Below are 16585 nucleotides of genomic sequence, written 5' to 3'. Positions count from 1 at the left end.
GAAACATTGCTTCCAATCCATATTGATTTTCAACACTAGGTTAGATTTTGTTTTGAGCCATCAGAATCTTGTTGTTGTATGAAATTTTTAGTTTGGAACGATTATACCACCCCTTATCCATGGCCATACCATTGCCCAACTGCCGCCTTTACGATTATTCTTATCACTACATGTCTTCGCCATTCTCTCAAATTTATCACTATTGGACTTACCATCACGTGTGTCTATCAACACAAATATATTCAATCATACATTAATACATCACCGTTTGCGTGCACATAATAATGTCTGATTCTTACAAATCCAGTTAGTAGGCAAGAGTCGACAAATATACTTTGGTTTTGCTAAAGCATGGATGGGAAAAAATCCAATGGCCACATGACATTATTATTGTCAATGATAATAATATTTATGACAAAAAAAAACCTTGTTTTGAATTAAAAAAAAATGATCAATCTTATAATTAGTACGCCAGATAAAACAAACTCTGATTTTGATATAATCTCACCAAGTCTCGAACTCAAATTCTCTATTTCCACTGAATCTAAGCTTGGAGAAGGTTAATAATATGGTGTTGAGGCGACGAAAACTCAGCAATCCATTTGCGGTAATAGGCAATAATGCTCAAGTTACAGAGGCCTTTTGTGATTAAAATTACTTGTGGGCATGAAAACTAGCTGCAAATTTTTCATCAATGTAAAATATAAAATAGCGCGCTTTACCATTCTCATCAATCTCGTTGCAAGACGAGTGAAATGGAGAAGGAGTCAACAAATCTTCCTCTTCCACAACAGCCAACACCGACCATAAAATCGCAGCATTTTTCTGAGAATAGTAGAATGCAAAACGATTTATGCTTTTACTGTAACAAGCGGGGTCACTGGGCAAGATTTTGCCCAAACAAAACACCGGAGAAGTCGTCACCCTCCTCCAGTCGCGGTGGACCTAACAGGAGTTCTGAATATCCCTCGATCGACTGTCCATGTGGCAATGGAATTTGCCGCATTTTTGTTTCTAAAACCGATGAGAACCCTGGTAGGAGCTTCTACAGGTGCCCTGTACTGGTTCGTTTCTTGGAGTTTCCTGATTCTTCGTTAAATGTGTTTGTTTTTCATGTGCTTGGATTTCTTTTTCTGATTTGGGTTTATTTTTGTAAAACCATTTATAGGGAAGTGGGGACTGTCTTTTTTTTAAGTGGTGTGACGAGATTAAGAAAGAAGATACAATAGTCCCTCCTGAATGTCCTTGTGGTGCAGGAAGATGTAAGAAATTGATTGAAGTTAAAGAACCCAACGTGGGTCGCAGCTATTTCGTTTGCCCTATAAAAAAGGTATAATCTTCATCATTTCTTCAATATAACGTAGTTATTTACATTCTATTTGATGTTAGTTTATTTGATCTTCCTGATCTAGTTTTTTTCTGTTTGACTCTTAAAAAGTTAGTGTTGGTTCTTTTAACAAACTTTAAGCTATGAATCGCTGAATGAGTTAATTCTCTTAAAAGGACAGTGACTGAGCTACTGGCTGGATGTAGGAATAGAGTTTCGTTTTTGTGTCTCATTTTTGGGTTTTTTTTTTTTTTTCTGAAGAAAGACCATGCCATCTGTAATGTGGTGGGGAACTATGAGTAGCATTTATTTGATTCATGTAATTGGCGTTGACAATATATTATTTCACTTTTGAGCACAAATGGTCTTCCCTTCTGCCTCAGGTTCGAGACTGAAACCATTACTTGGTAGAGAGGATATTTTCCCTCTGCCTCGGCAGTTGGCATTCTTGGTTATTGGGAATGTGACCATTAGCATGCTTTATTCAGAGATTCCTCTATGCTAGCTGACATGATTTAGTTGATTATTTCCTTGTCATGAAGTAGATCTAATGCCTGAAAACTCATTTCAAACCATTCTCCCATCTCTTGTTTATATAAACTACATGAGAAATTTGTAGACAAGCTGGGGGAACTGTCTTTTTAATTGGTTTGATTCTGATCAAAGTGTTGTGGCTTTGACCTAGGGATTTGGGGCATGTCCATTCTTTGAATGGGCAGATAGTCAATCATCTACAGAAGTAAATTTCTGTGTAGACAAAAGCAAAGGCTATGGCTCGCCACAATCTATGTGTGATAGCGACAAGGTTTTTGATGTTCTGAACAATGATTTACAAACTAAGCCGGGTGAGAGGATGGAAGTCACTGTGTCTAACACCAATGATTCACCAAATTCTGAGGCTGTGCCTACATCTTCTGGTCAAACTAATGTACTGTTGAAGGAGAGCCATGATTCTGGTAGGACATCAAGAATTTTGCCTGAAAATGAACATCCATCACTATGTTTGACCTCACAAAAAGAAAATACTGTACCCAATTCTACCGACAGGGGTACAGTCATGCAGGAGGTAGAGTCATGGAATTCCATAGTTCAGAAAGATTCAGTGGATCATCTATTGTCACAGTCTACGATTCATTGCCGACAGATGGAGTTTTGGAGGCAGATTTCTGCTGCTGGGGGCATTTCAACCACAAGTGTGTCTTTCTTGGTTGCTGTTTGATTTCTGATTTTACTTATATTTTTTGTCTATTTGCTGTCCAACAATTGAGGTAAACTTTTTATTTACAGTAGATTTTTCTTTGGAGGTAACAGATATTATATATCAAGGCTTGGGTCTCCAAGTGCTGGGCTGGTTGGGCAGGCTTGCTTTTTTTTCTCCTCCACGATGTTTAAAAGATCACACTCCCAGGCCTTTCTTTTGTGGTAGGGTTTCATGTGTGTATATGTGGCATTCGTTTCTCCCTTTGGTCGAGGATCTAATGTTACTTTTTAATAGGTGCATTTCCTCCATATGATCACATCTACATTCCTAAAGACAATGTGCTTAATCCTGAAGGCCCGACTTTCTTGGCAGACCAGTGCCTTTTTAATAATCACAATGACAATTTATCATCACCATTTTCTGGACAAGATCTTCAGCTTTGGAATGGTGATATTCAGAAGCCATCAAGCCTTAAACGATCTGCCATTACAATGGAGGATGACAACGTTAGAAGTTTTGTAGCAAGTTTAATTTCAAAATCTCTTGAGAAGATGGTTCAGCATATTCAGAATCAACTTGTCATCATGATCCTGAACTCAATCGATTCATCTAATCATGATTGCATGACAAAAGCTGCACACACATTTTTACCTCTTCTAGATCGCATGCCAGTTGACAATGATGCATTTTCTGGTCATGTTAAGGACTTCATTGATTCAGCAAAAAGACTTTCTGCCATAGAGCAGGCGAACTGCAATGAAAAGTCCATGCAAGAGTGCAGTGAGCTTTACAACTGTGAAAAAGTTCACTTTGATGATATTTCTACTGTCCATGAGAAGGCCGTGTCTGAATTTACTTCTTGCAGTACACGACTTCAGTCACTTAAAGAAGAGGCTTCACATGTTAGGGACATGCTTCGTCAAATTGAGGACAAGTTGTTGTGTTGTGAAGCAGAGACTTCAAAACTGGAGACTCATTTAGATAGGATTAATAGAGACATGCTGGAGTCCAAGAGTCGCATGCAAAAAGCGGAAGAAGCTTTGAAACTTTGCAAGCAAAGAGAAGAGGAGCGATGTGCAGCGAAGGCCGCATTGGAGAAGGCAGGAATTCAACTTCAAAAGTGAGTTCTTTTACCTGTCTTCTTCTCATATGTGATTTATACAGCTTGATTTTAGTCTTAATTTTTTTTCTGTTTTTTTGTTTTCAAATTGTAGATATGTTGGAGTATGAAAGAAGTATGTGGCTTGCCTTTGAGAAAGCGACAAAAACTTTGAACCTTTTTCCACAGTGTGAACAATATCCTATCAGGTAAGGCAGCATTGCATCAACCAGAACCGTATAGCTGACCTAGCAGCAATGTTATATTTCATCTTTATGTATGTATAATCTGTTGGGACTCTTGTACTAAGAACTAAATTTTAGATGTTTCTTGTGCAAATTAGTCCATCCTTCTCCCTCAATCTTTGCTCATATGTAGCCTTCGTAGTTTCTGAAATTGCCATTGTAGAGATAAGTGAAGAATATGAAGTTTCTGGCATTGCCTTTGTAGTTTCCCTTTCATGATTTATGGTAAAAATAACTAATTATTTATAAAAATCTAACTGTTTTATTTATTTTTCATGAAAGATTACTGGGAAGCTGAGTCGTTTGGGCGGTCCAAGAGTCGAATTCGTTATGATTCCTGGAATTTTGAAACTGGTTGGACGCACAAATCTCACGCTACAACAATAAGAATATTACATAAAAGTCTAAAAACATAAATAAAAATTTGTTTACATATCTTTCTCTTTCTACTGTACGCCAGTCCCCTTTTTGCCTCACACAGTTCCTGCAATTACGATCACATTTTATTAATATTTTACACCAACAAATACCGAACAGAAGGGAAAAAAATCTAGTAGTTTCTGATGGGCACGCACGTTCTTCATAGCAGATGTGGTCGCTCTGTATCCTTCACCGGTGACTTGGGGCTTGCATTTATCAGTAAGTGGGTTTTTGTTTTTCCATCAAGAAAAATGGAGGAAAAGAAAGGAAGAAATGGATGCAATCCAGTGAAGAAGATGGGGCCTGTGACGATGGAACATGTTTTGTTGGCTTTAAGGGAGACTAAAGAAGAGAGACAGAGCAGAGAATTCGAAGTCTTTTTAATTCATTTGATAAGTTATATTCTGAATATTTAAATTATGCCCAGATTGAGGCTGGCCTTTCTGCTTTGAATATTCCATCGGAGTATAAGTAGCCGATTTTCAAGAGTTTCGTCGACATATGGATGATAAGGAGCTTGAACTTCATCGGATTTTTCAAGCCATTGATGTTGAACACGACGGTTGCATTCTGCCAGAAGAGCTTTATCATGCGCTTGCTAGGGCAGATCGGTTTCTAATTTTAACTTTAATATAATATCCCTTTGCGTGTATGTGAATTTATTTACATTTTTTTTTTGGCTTTATTTATTTTTTAGACTTACTTAGAATTTTTGCAGCAAACTAGTGATAATGTAGATTGAAGAACACGTAATTGTGTTTCGGCTAGCGAAATTTTGTATCTTTTTTCATGTAATCTCCTTTTCCGGGTTAGTTCAAATTGGTTAATCTGTTTGCGAGTTGCATAGCGTGAATAGATTCACGCTATAAGCCACAGCAGTCTCTCTTTTGTAGGGACCGAAACTGATGATGAGAAGCTTGCCCGCCTTGTTGAGCGGGTGGATGAGGATAACAATGGAGTTATAACCTTTGAAGAATGGAGGGACTTTCTTTTGCTTTGCCCTCAGAAAGCAACAATGGAGAACATTTATCATTACTTAGAGAGGGTATGTCTTGTTGATATTGGGGAACAGGCGGTTTTTCCTGAGGGTGTCAGTAAGCATGTTCATGCAAGTCGATATTTGATTGCTGGAGGAGTGGCCGGAGCAGCATCTTGTAGAGCAACTGCTCCTCTTTATCGCCTGAAGGTTGTTTAGCAAGTGCAAACATCAAAAGCTCAAATCATGGCAGCAGTAAGGGATATACGGAGGGAAGGAGGTACCTTGGGATTTTTCCGGGGCATGCGGCATGCCTCATGATTCAGATGGTGGGAAGAAGGAAGTTGGAATCTGCATTCCCGGTTGTAGCATGAAGCTTCTTTCAAGCGAATAAACATTTGCACATATTGTTTGTATAATACAAAAGCATACAGAACAGAAATCCCATAAAATCCAACTCGTAATTCTTTTTTGTGGCAAATTTTGCCAAGAAATCTAATTGCCACTCCTTTACCCAATGTATGTCAACCTGATTACTACAAATAATTTTTACATACTTGTAACAGGTTCTGTCGCTGAGAAATGAAAACCCCATTCTTTGTTTCAGCATGGTAGAACTCTGTATTTGGCTATTGTGATGCATAATGCTGTGGATGGATACTTGCTAAAATGAATTACCTAATGTTTCTTATTCCTTGCCATTTTGATTTCATTGTGCATTAGAGGTTATATGGATTCTAAAGTTGTGGCTAATCAAAATTAGTAAAATTAGTGGAGTATTATAATATTTAGGTTAAAAACCTCGGTTCAAGCCTCTATTTATTACCCATGTTTTTGCCTTGTTTTGGTTTTGTTTTAAGAATCTTAATCTGATTATGACAATTTGTAATTAGTATTATTTCGATTCTTATATTTTGAGTGAACTCCACCAACAGAAGTATGAAAGTTTAGAGGTATAATCCTATAATAAAATTATATACACAATTTTGTGTATAAATAATGACATGTTATTATATGATTGAGTATTATTTTGTCTTTAATATAAAACAATATAATCATATGATGACATATCATTGTTTATGCACATAATATTACTTATAATCTTGTGTAAATAATTTATAACGAGATGAATTTTTAAAGTGGTACACTTTGCTTTTATACAATCTAGTATTAATAAGATGAGAAAAAAACCCTAATGTATTTACATAAAAAGATATTCTAAATTCTAGTATATTGAATCTAAATAACAAAATGAAAATTATTGACAAAAGAGACAATTATAACGTTTCATGATGATTGAGGATAGGGCTGGATTCGAGCCGAGCCAAGCTCGGCTCACAGCCAGCTCGAGCTTGACTCAGTTCATGTATGGGCGGCTCGAGCTCAATTAAGGCCGGCTCGTTTTGGGCTCGAGTTTGGCTCAGCTCAACTTATTTTTCGTTATCAAAACGACATCGTTTTTAATATATATTAATCAAAACGATATCGTTTTGTATAAAAAAATTTTAAAAAAAATCTACTAAGCCAGCTCGAGCTCGACCAAGCTTAGCTCGTTTCGGGTTCGATCGAGCCAGCTTGAGCTCGGTTCGAGTCCAACCCTAATTGAGGATAAAGATAAAAGGTGATCAATGATAACAGAAAATTGAAACAAAAATTACAAATATAATTGAAATTGATAACGGTCACTTTTTCGTTGTCTTTAGATAGAAGTGGTCTTATCTGCACTTCAATTAAACTTGCATATAAATGACACCACTCAATAATAACCATTGCTTTGCCTATAAGAAGAAAGCTCGCAATGTGTTTAAATTATAACATACTGTCTAAGCTATTTATAGTTTAATCTTTTACATGTGAAAGATCATACTATTCAAACTCTAATCTTTTGTAAGGAAAGCTTTTCTCTTTACCATTTAGATTAATCTTTAAGATCAAAATGGAAGTAATTTGAAATATACCAACAGTAAAGTATAATCAGTTTATTTACAAAAAAAATAGGTCAAACGACCATTTCCCACCGAAGGTTTGATATTTTCTCAAATATCTACCTTTTAACTATGGAACACCAAACACCTACCCATAGTTGGTTAAATTTAACAGAACCTAATGTCTGAAAATTTTATCTCTTTTTATCCCTCTAAACTTTAAAAACTAAAATTTTCCCCCAGCCTAAGTTTTAAAAAATGGCAGTTTCACCATAGGGTTTCGTTTTGAAATCTCTGGCTCCATTGTCGACGACCTCTCCCTCCCGAAGCATCCTCTCCTTCCAACGATATCTTTCCTCCTATTTGGACACTCGATCGACGTCGGAGAAGCCTTGGGAGAAAAAGAATTTCTTCGGGTTCGTCTTCCCAGACAAAGACGGACCTGTCGTCTTCCCAAAGTTCTTTTTCTGGGAAGACGATAACTTCGTCTTTGTCTCCCAAGGTTTCTCCAACGTCGATCAGGAGTCCAAATAGGAGGAAAGAGATCGTCAGAAGGAGAGGATGTTTCGGGAGAGAGAGGCCGTGGGTAATGGAGCCGGAGATTTCAAAACGAAACCCTAGTGTGAAACTGCCATTTTTTAAAACTTAGGCTGGGGGAAAATTTTAATTTTCAAAGTTTAGGGAGGGAAAAATAGATTATATTTTAGTTTATTTTTTAATATTATAGAGAAAATGATGATTTTACCCTTACCACCGTTAATTTTAACTACTTATGGGTAGGTGTTTAGTGTTTTCATAGTTAAAGGGTGAATATTTGAGAAAACATCAAACCTTGGGTGGGAAATAGTGCTTTGGCCAAAAAAATAAAGAAATGAAGGATTTTATTCTCTAAGTCATAATATTCAATGTTCAGTTCAATACAATCCTTATCCTGGCATTAATATTAAACAATGCTTATTGTGTTTTTACTATTACAAAATGTTTTAAAAAAAAAAAGGCCAAACAACTATTTCCCACCCAAGGTTTAGCGTTTTCTCAAATGTCCCCCCTTTAACTATGGAAACACCAAACACCCACCCATGACCGGTTAGATTTAACTAAACCCTAACGGTGGTAAGGGTAAAATCGTCATTTTTACTATAATACTAAAATAGAGATACTTTTGCCCCCCTAAACTTTAAAAACTAACATTTTTCCCCAGCCTAAGTTTTAAAAAATCACAGTTTCACCCTAGGGTTTGGTTTTGAAATCTCCGTTGACCTCTCCGGCTCCGTTGTCGACGGCCTCTCCCTCCCGAAGCAACCTCTCCTTTCGGCGATCTCTTTCCTCCCATTTGGAGGTCCGATCGACACCCGGAGAGTCGTGGGAGACGAAGAACTTCGTCGGGAAGACGAAGTTCTTCGTCTTCCCAGACGAAGACGACGGCTTCGTCTTCCCGACGAAGTTCTTCATCTCCCACGGCGTCTTCGAGAGCCGATCGGACCTCCAAATGGGAGGAAAGATATCGCCGGAAGGAGAGGTTGCTTCGGGAGGGAGAGGCCGTCGGCAACGGAGCCGGAGAGGTCGCCGGAGATTTCAAAACCAAACCCTAGGGTGAAACTGCGGTTTTTTAAAACTTAGGCTGAGAAAAAATGTTAGTTTTTAAAGTTTAGGGGGGCAAAAAGAGATAAAATGTTTAGGCGTTAGGGTTTGGTTAAATCTAACAGGCTATGGGTGGATGTTTGGTGTTTCCATAATTAAAAGGGGGACATTTGAGAAAACGCTAAACCTTGGGTGGGAAATAGTCGTTTGGCCAAAAAAAATTGTTTTCTCCCAATAAGATGAACCCAAAGGCCCAGAGTGCTGCTAAACCAAGCAACGGTCAAGATCTAATACTTAACATCTAACGGCCCAGAAAAGCTCGTTTATTATATAAATAACCAATCCGCTGCTAGGGTTTCCTCTAGCGTTAACAAAGGTGGGTTAGTCTTTTCCTCTCTGCTATTTTTTGTGCTACGGTTTTTTTTTTTTTTTTGTGTGTTTGATAATATATTTTTTCTTTTATGAGTGATGTAGAACTTCATGCTTAATCAAGTGGGGTTTCAAAAAGATTGCATTTTGTTTGTTCTGTGCTTTAGCTCTGGCGGCACCATAGACTGAATGCATTAGTTTAAAGTTATTGCATTGTTTTTTTGTTTGATTTCTTAACTGTGTTATGTCATTATGAAAGGAACTTTTGTTTTTTCAGTTAATTGATGAACACTTTGTTTTATATATGCAGGATTGATGTGATATGTGTGGAAATGATATAGAAGATTTCATTTGCTTTTTTGATGGCGGTTGCACACTTTCCATGTATTCAATTTACAAGAGTTACCCCTAAGGGTAGCTGCGTATTTTCGGTTGGTAATTACAGCAGAAGCAACTATAAGAGAAGATATCTGGTTCTTGCTTCTGCAACGAAATTAGAGGAAAATTTTGGACAATCTAAGGTACTGTAAATTGATATCCATCATTGTCTGATAATTTACCATTTTATGATTCTTTTGTGTCTTCACTGATTAATGGATTACATTTAGAAGCTTTCATATAGGCGTCTGTAAGATTGCATATGTTTGTTGCCTGAAATTGACTGGAAGTCTTAATTAAAGTTTCCTTTGCGTAGATTTTCCATGTGTTGTGATGACTTTAATGAAATTTTCCATCTGGATACATTGCTAATCTTGCTGATGCTTGGAAGCATACCAGTGTAAACATGGCACTGAACTTTCTTAACTTGTAAACTTTTATTCTTAGGCTATGTTGGTTTTACTATTTCTGTTTTTTCAACAATACACAATATTCAACCAGACTAGTCAGGTGCCTGCTTTTCTGTCATGATAGGGATTGTTACTTGTCTGAAAGAGGAAAGATAGGGATGGAAATCTGGTAGATGGTTTCCCATTTTTCTGTTACCAACTCTTGAAAGTGTTCATTGTTGCCCAGTAATAAATTTAATTACTATTGAGCTACATCTGGACGCTACATCTTACCCTTCTCAATGTTTGTATGAATGCTTATGCATTTAAGTTGGTGGTGTTTTTTTTTTTTTTTTAAATTTTACCTTGTGGAATAGTAACATTTCCATCGTGCTGTTTTTTTATTATTTTTTCAGACTAGTCAGATTCCTGCCTTCACCTTTATGGTAGGAATTGTTACATGTCTGGGAAAAGAAAGATAGGAAAGGAAAATTAGTGGATGGGCATCCCATCTATTTGTCTACCACTCCTTGAAGGTGTCTATCGTTGCCCAATTATAAATTAAATTATTGTTGAGCTACATCTGGACTCTACATATCACTCTCCAATTTATATGTGATGTTTGAATTTAAGCAAGCTTATCTGTGTGAGCATGTCAGTGAACTTCTCTAAATTTTGTAAGTTAATTTTTGCCTTGGCTGTTATAGTATTATTGATTTTTCAAGACTGCACAAGATTCAACCAGACTAGTCAGATTCCTGCTGTGCCATTGTTGTAGGGATTGTTACATGTCTGGAATAGAAAGATAGATATGGAAACAACATGGATGGGTTCCCCATCTATTTGTTTACCTTCTCTTGAGAGTGTCCATCGTTGCCCAATAAAAGAATTAATTTTTTTTGAGCTACATCTGGACCCTACATGTCTCTCTCAACTAATATATCCTCTCTATGTATGTATTTAACAAAAAATATTGTATGTCTCTTATTATTATTATTCTTATTATTATTAGTAGTAGTAGTAGTAGTAGTAGTTTAGTGTTCCATTCAACTTTATACTTTTGTCTGTACAAAATGATTGGTGATAAAACATCTAACAGCCTTATTTTAGGTTGAGACTTTGTTGAACAGTATAAAATGGAATGAGAAAGGTCTGGCAGTGGCTATAGCTCAAAATGTTGACACTGGAGCCATATTAATGCAAGGCTTTGTGAACAGGGATGCACTAGCTACAACAATTTCCTCTCGGAAAGCAACATTCTATAGTCGGTCACGGTCAACATTGTGGACGAAGGGAGAGACCTCTAACAATTTCGTCAATGTTCATGATATCTTTCTTGATTGTGATCGTGATTCTGTATGTTTATAACTACTTGTATTAGAAGCTGTTAAGTTGAATATTGTGAGTAGTCTGCTTAATTGAGAACTTTCCACGTAGATAATTTATCTTGGGAAACCTGATGGACCTACCTGCCACACCGGGGCAGAAACTTGTTACTTTACATCAGTTACCGATATATTAAATGATCAGCAGGTTAACAGCTCTAATGTTTCAATTAATCAATTAAATCATATTCTTTAATTGTATCACTTCTGACTAACTAGAGTGTTCTGTCTGTAATTGAATTTAATCATATGTAGCAGGCTGAAGAAAATAAGTTGGCATTGACTACTTTGTACTCACTGGAGTCTACAATTTCCCAGCGCAAAGCAGAGTTAGCGGCTCCTCAAAATGGAAAACCCTCGTGGACCAAACGATTATTACTTGATCAAAACTTGTTATGCTCCAAAATCCGGTATGCATTACTGCTATTAATAATTAATTTTTAGTCACTGTTCAGTATAATTTTTAAATTTACTAAAGAAGCAAAACTAGAGCTAAAAGCTTATAAGTGCCTACCATAAATCTCTCTTAATAAGGATCGATAGCTTTGAATATTGCTATACGGTAACCATTTTGTGTCTGCAGGCAACAATTGTTTTCCTTTTTTGTTTAATGTGTAATGAAGCATTGCTTGTTGATTGTTCAGTTTATACAACCCTCTCTAGGAAGTAGGAATAGTGGAAGTGACTGAACCTTTTGTTACTTTCAAAATTTGGCGAGTATACAGGATTGCCATATGTTTATATACATGTGTATATGAATGCACTCAGATTGATGAGGTATTCTGGTAGGGAAGAAGCAGACGAATTATGTCGAACGCTGGAGGAGAACGAGGACAAGTCACGGACTGCCTCAGAAATGGGAGATGTACTCTATCATGCCCTGGTTCTGCTAGCACTTAAAGATGTGAAAACAGAAGATGTCTTAGCAGTTCTCCGGCACAGATTTTCACAATCAGGTATTGAGGAAAAGAAAAGTCGCAAATCACACAGTTAGGCAAAATTGTAACCAGCTTTTATTCTCACCACAATCCCAGTGAATTGGCCTGGTGAGTCATCTTGTTTATCTGATATTCTTTTACTATTTTCAGACAGTAATGTATCATACAGATCAAAGTATACACTACTCTAAGAATAATTTCAATTTGTTGTACATCTATTCAATAATAAGGACAAATGGTTTGAGATTTTGCATTTTTGACTAAAAATTGTTTGGTTTGGCCAGATTTTCAAAGACTTTAAATTAAATATAACAATTTTATTTTATTTAACCCCCCTCCCAAGCGTGATAGAATATGATCATACGGGACTATTACATAACGGTTAATAGAGCGCAGCCTAGTACAAGTCAGCCATTGGCGGTGTTGGCGGCAGCTGCAGCAGAACTGGCCTCTTTATTCTGAGAAACTTCCATGCACTTGAAGTTGTCGGAACTGCATCCCTTGACGCACTGCAAACCATATTTGGATGCATTTGTGAGGCGGCCCCCTGCGCAATCCCGAATTTGTTGCCCACACCGGCTTAGGCAATTCTCCGATGAATCTTGGCTCTTAACATGAGCCACTTCTGCAATTAGTATAATTAGCACCCCAACTTGAGCAGCTGAGAGTGAGATGTCCTTTCCACCCATTTTTTCATGCAATTGAAAAAATATTAATTTGGGTAATTACGTGAGGTGCTCTCTCTCACACACACACAGACATATATATATATATAGCACATGTTGTTATTAATTGACTTACGTTTGGAACTCTTGACACTTATTTTCTTTCTTCCCAAACACTTTCTTATGTTCATGTAAGAGTCGTGATTCGATGTTTAGATGAACAGGCAGAGCAAATTCAAAATAAGTTGACGGAATACGGTCTGTTACTATTATTCCGATGTCAAGCTGGTAGTGATTCAATATCTGGACAAAGTATATACATGTGATAAAACTGTGATGAACCAAGGGAGGTCAAAGGTGGTCAATTCACTCCCCTTAAGTGTAAAAACAATAAAATTATATACGTACACACGTTATGTATATCATCATATAATAGACTGATATTAAATTAAATATAAAATAATATTTAATCACATAATAATATTAATAAATATATTTTTATTTACATACTCAAAATAAATAAACATAACATTACTTGTGTAAAAAATCATTAGTTTGGTTATATAAAAACTATCAATATAATATTGATTATTTTTAAATTCCATTATTTGTTAATTGGTTTCTTCTCATGCTTTTATTTATTTTGACCTTTTAAATTTTGTTTTTGAATTCGTCACGAAAAATAATGATGGTAATAATAGTTAGATTAGTTAATATTTTTACCTTTTCTAAACATATTTACTAATTAATTTGTTTCTAATTTATACGTTAATTTTTACATTGATTAATGTACATCTTGGATTCAATTTTTTTCTTTTAGTAAATTAGAACATATAATATTATTACAATAAATTTATATATACTTATTTTACATATATAAATAGATAAATATTTAATATATATTATTAAATAATTTTAAATTAAAATAAAATAATATTTAATTATATAATAATATTATATATATATATATATATATATATAAAATATTGATCATATTATTAATATTTAAATTATGTAGTATATAAAAATCTTTAGTCGTAGATGTTTGTATAGATCCCTTTAATGACAAATATATATATATATATATATATAGGATTTTTTTAATAATAAGGTAATATAAAATTGAAGAATGATAGCGATAGTAAGTAATCACGGCCACGTACCAACCCAAAAAGTTGATGGAGACACACTTCAAAATTGGTAGGTCCCAACTACTGGATTTGTCTTAGAGGCCGTACGACTTATTCTTAGCCAAGGATTATTGAATATCTAAGCTGCTACTAGTTAAATATTTAAAATTTAATTTTTTATTTATGTATAATTGGAATTGATAAAATTAGTTAATTTTAAATATAAAATTGTTATTTAAATAATAATATATTAAAAATAATAAAATTTCACATTTTTTTCTTTTAATTTAAAAAATTAACTATTTTTTATAAATAAATTTTAAAATATTACATTTTTTTTTTATTAGGTTTATCTTTCTCTGATACTTTTTTTCTTCTATGAGATTACCCTCAACACGATTATCCTCTTTTTTGTGGTTTTCATCTAAAGATGAAGTATTTTTATGCTTGGATGAAGACAACAAAGAAGGGGAAGTAGGTCGCCAAAGGGTAATTGCACTTGAGAAAGGGAAACCTAGCATAAGAAAATTGTAACATTTCAAAATTTAATCATAGAAGGAATTTGTTAGTTTTTTAAATTAATAGAAAAAATGGATAAAATTTTTTTATTACTAGTTAAATGACGATTTTATCTTATGATTAACTGATTTTATCAATTTTAACTATTCACGAGTAAAAGTTTGAATTTTCAATATTTAACCTATATTAATTTGGAGATTCAACGAACCTAGGGTAGGAATAAGTCTCTTGGCCGTGTTTTAGACAACAAACTATAATCTTTTGACCAATTACCCACCAAACTTTGGACAAATGCCATGTATTAATATATAAAAAACTATATTAGAGATTATCTAAATTTGACCAGGAGGGTAGCTAGGAAATGTTCTGGTTGAGTGAGATCGTGTGGACAAATAAATGCCATTGCCTTTAAAACCTAACACCATATAATTTAATTAAACGCGATGACTTGGTCTATACCATATCATAGCTTCGTCTTCTCTCGCATTCACTTTGAACAACCCCCCTATCTTATTTAATCAACTAACATTAATTATGTATTGCTTGTTTCTTTATTGATTCATTCCAATATATTCGGGATATTTTGCTTAGAATAATAATAGCCTTATTATAAGCATGTTTACTTGCATTTCTATAATAGATTTTGAAATGAATTATAGAGTTATATTTTTTGAATTAGGGTTAAATTCAAACCGAGTTTGAACTTGAACTTACCTTAAATGAGCTCAAGTCTAAGATTTCAATAATGTCGAGTTTGAATTTTAAAGGTATTCAGTTTCTAAAACTCATGACTATACAAAATTTGATATGAATAAATTAAAATAATATTATTTTAACTAATATACATCAAAATAACATCGTTTTAGTATCAAATCGATCTTAAAATTAATTTCAACTTTGAACTCAAACTTGACTCCTCTTCAACAAAAAAAACTCAAATACCTTTAAGACGAGATCAATGAGTTTGAGCTTAGGTTTATTAAAACGAGTTGAACTTAAATTTAAACGAACTCAAACTTAACTTAATTCAAATTCAACCCTATTTGTAATTAAATAAATATTGATATTTTTATTCTCATAATGATAATATGTCACAATTAAGATAAATTAAAGTTGAAACAATAGTTTTTGTAGGTTTTAAGCATGTTTTCCTTTAAAACTAATGTATCTTACTTTGACAAATCCTATATAAAACAAATATTATTAAATGTAAATTAAATCACATTATATATATATATATATATATATATATATATATATATATATATATATATATATATATATATATTGTTAATTATTTAAAAAGGATAACCCACATATATTAAAGTAAAGGTTTTGACCAATTCATTGTCAAAATATGTGGGATATATAGTTTTTTTAAATATTATTTATTAGATGTTGATATTATAATCTATAATATATTATTAAATATTTTGTAAGATATTTTGCCAATTAACCAAGGGTGAACTTTTTCAAAGAGTCAGCAAAGAATTTGATGAAATAACCCGTAGAATGAAATAAACTAAAGAAGGAACCCGTTTTATAGGCAATCCGAGACAAAACGAGGTAATCCAAACCGTCTAAGTCATGTCTAAGACACGTGTCATTGAGCCCACGACATGCACACGACACAAAGCTTAAGAAGCATTACCTCCACCAAGTGAAGCATCATTTTTTTTTTACAGCAAATCACCAGAGATCCGAAGTTTACACCTGTCGTCCATTTATGTAAAGTGATGAAAAATTTTCAATGTCCTAATCGCCCTTTGAAATCTGAGGAGCAGTTATTATACAGCGAAACTCCACGTTAACCAAACTTACATAACCACATCTGATAAAACATCAAGCTGTAGAGATAACAAATGACGCATGCTCAGTTCAACTTGGTATGAAAGGAGAAATCTCTTGTCTTAAAAAACCAGCCTATTAGATAGCATTTTATTCGTATCTTGTGTATACGTAAAAAAATAATAAATTTTTCTTAAACGAGAATTAAATATTATTTTATTTTTATATAAAATAAATTTAAAAATGATTT

General features: G+C 34.3%; 2 protein-coding genes across 8 annotated transcripts; both read left to right on the top strand.

The window, feature by feature from the left end:
• The first annotated feature begins 504 nt into the window (after positions 1-504).
• LOC123195714 lies at positions 505-3988 on the top strand. Of its 3 annotated transcripts, none has more exons than XM_044609524.1 (6): positions 505-1064; positions 1169-1330; positions 2013-2520; positions 2618-2749; positions 2823-3648; positions 3743-3988. In XM_044609524.1, exons 1-6 carry the CDS (start codon positions 756-758, stop codon positions 3756-3758), a joined length of 1953 nt encoding a protein of 650 aa, XP_044465459.1. In that variant the 5' UTR covers positions 505-755; the 3' UTR covers positions 3759-3988. The 3 variants fall into 3 exon arrangements, with proteins under 3 accessions (XP_044465459.1, XP_044465458.1, XP_044465460.1); XM_044609523.1 differs by having other exon boundaries at positions 2615-2749; XM_044609525.1 differs by having other exon boundaries at positions 506-1064; positions 2639-2749.
• A 5044-nt stretch (positions 3989-9032) lies between these two features.
• Positions 9033-12486, top strand: LOC123196952 (histidine biosynthesis bifunctional protein hisIE, chloroplastic). 5 transcript variants are annotated; one of them, XM_044611108.1, is made up of 6 exons: positions 9033-9150; positions 9454-9664; positions 11021-11266; positions 11348-11443; positions 11551-11705; positions 12064-12486. In XM_044611108.1, the coding sequence occupies exons 2-6, from the start codon at positions 9506-9508 to the stop codon at positions 12287-12289; spliced, it is 882 nt and encodes a 293-aa protein (XP_044467043.1). In that variant the 5' UTR covers positions 9033-9150; positions 9454-9505; the 3' UTR covers positions 12290-12486. The 5 variants fall into 5 exon arrangements, with proteins under 5 accessions (XP_044467043.1, XP_044467045.1, XP_044467046.1 ...); XM_044611110.1 differs by having other exon boundaries at positions 9040-9150; positions 11554-11705; XM_044611111.1 differs by having other exon boundaries at positions 9127-9150; positions 12085-12486.
• The last annotated feature ends 4099 nt before the right edge of the window (positions 12487-16585 follow it).

The sequence above is a fragment of the Mangifera indica genome, chromosome 14, assembly GCF_011075055.1.
Source record: "Mangifera indica cultivar Alphonso chromosome 14, CATAS_Mindica_2.1, whole genome shotgun sequence".
In the NCBI taxonomy this organism is placed as follows: domain Eukaryota; kingdom Viridiplantae; phylum Streptophyta; class Magnoliopsida; order Sapindales; family Anacardiaceae; genus Mangifera; species Mangifera indica.
The sequence above is the reverse complement of the archived record's forward strand: the minus strand, read 5'-3'. Positions and strand labels throughout refer to the sequence as shown.

Excerpts from the sequence above, each read along its gene's own strand:
- LOC123195714 (XM_044609523.1), top strand. The coding sequence starts at position 756 with ATGGAGAAGGAGTCAACAAATCTTCCTCTTCCACAACAGCCAACACCG. Across the intron at positions 1,065-1,168 it reads TCTACAGGTGCCCTGTACTG|GGAAGTGGGGACTGTCTTTT; the intron begins GTTCGTTTCTTG and ends AACCATTTATAG. Across the intron at positions 1,331-2,012 it reads TCGTTTGCCCTATAAAAAAG|GGATTTGGGGCATGTCCATT; the intron begins GTATAATCTTCA and ends GCTTTGACCTAG.
- LOC123196952 (XM_044611108.1), top strand. The coding sequence starts at position 9,506 with ATGGCGGTTGCACACTTTCCATGTATTCAATTTACAAGAGTTACCCCT. Across the intron at positions 11,444-11,550 it reads ATATATTAAATGATCAGCAG|CAGGCTGAAGAAAATAAGTT; the intron begins GTTAACAGCTCT and ends AATCATATGTAG. Across the intron at positions 11,706-12,063 it reads TTGTTATGCTCCAAAATCCG|ATTGATGAGGTATTCTGGTA; the intron begins GTATGCATTACT and ends GAATGCACTCAG.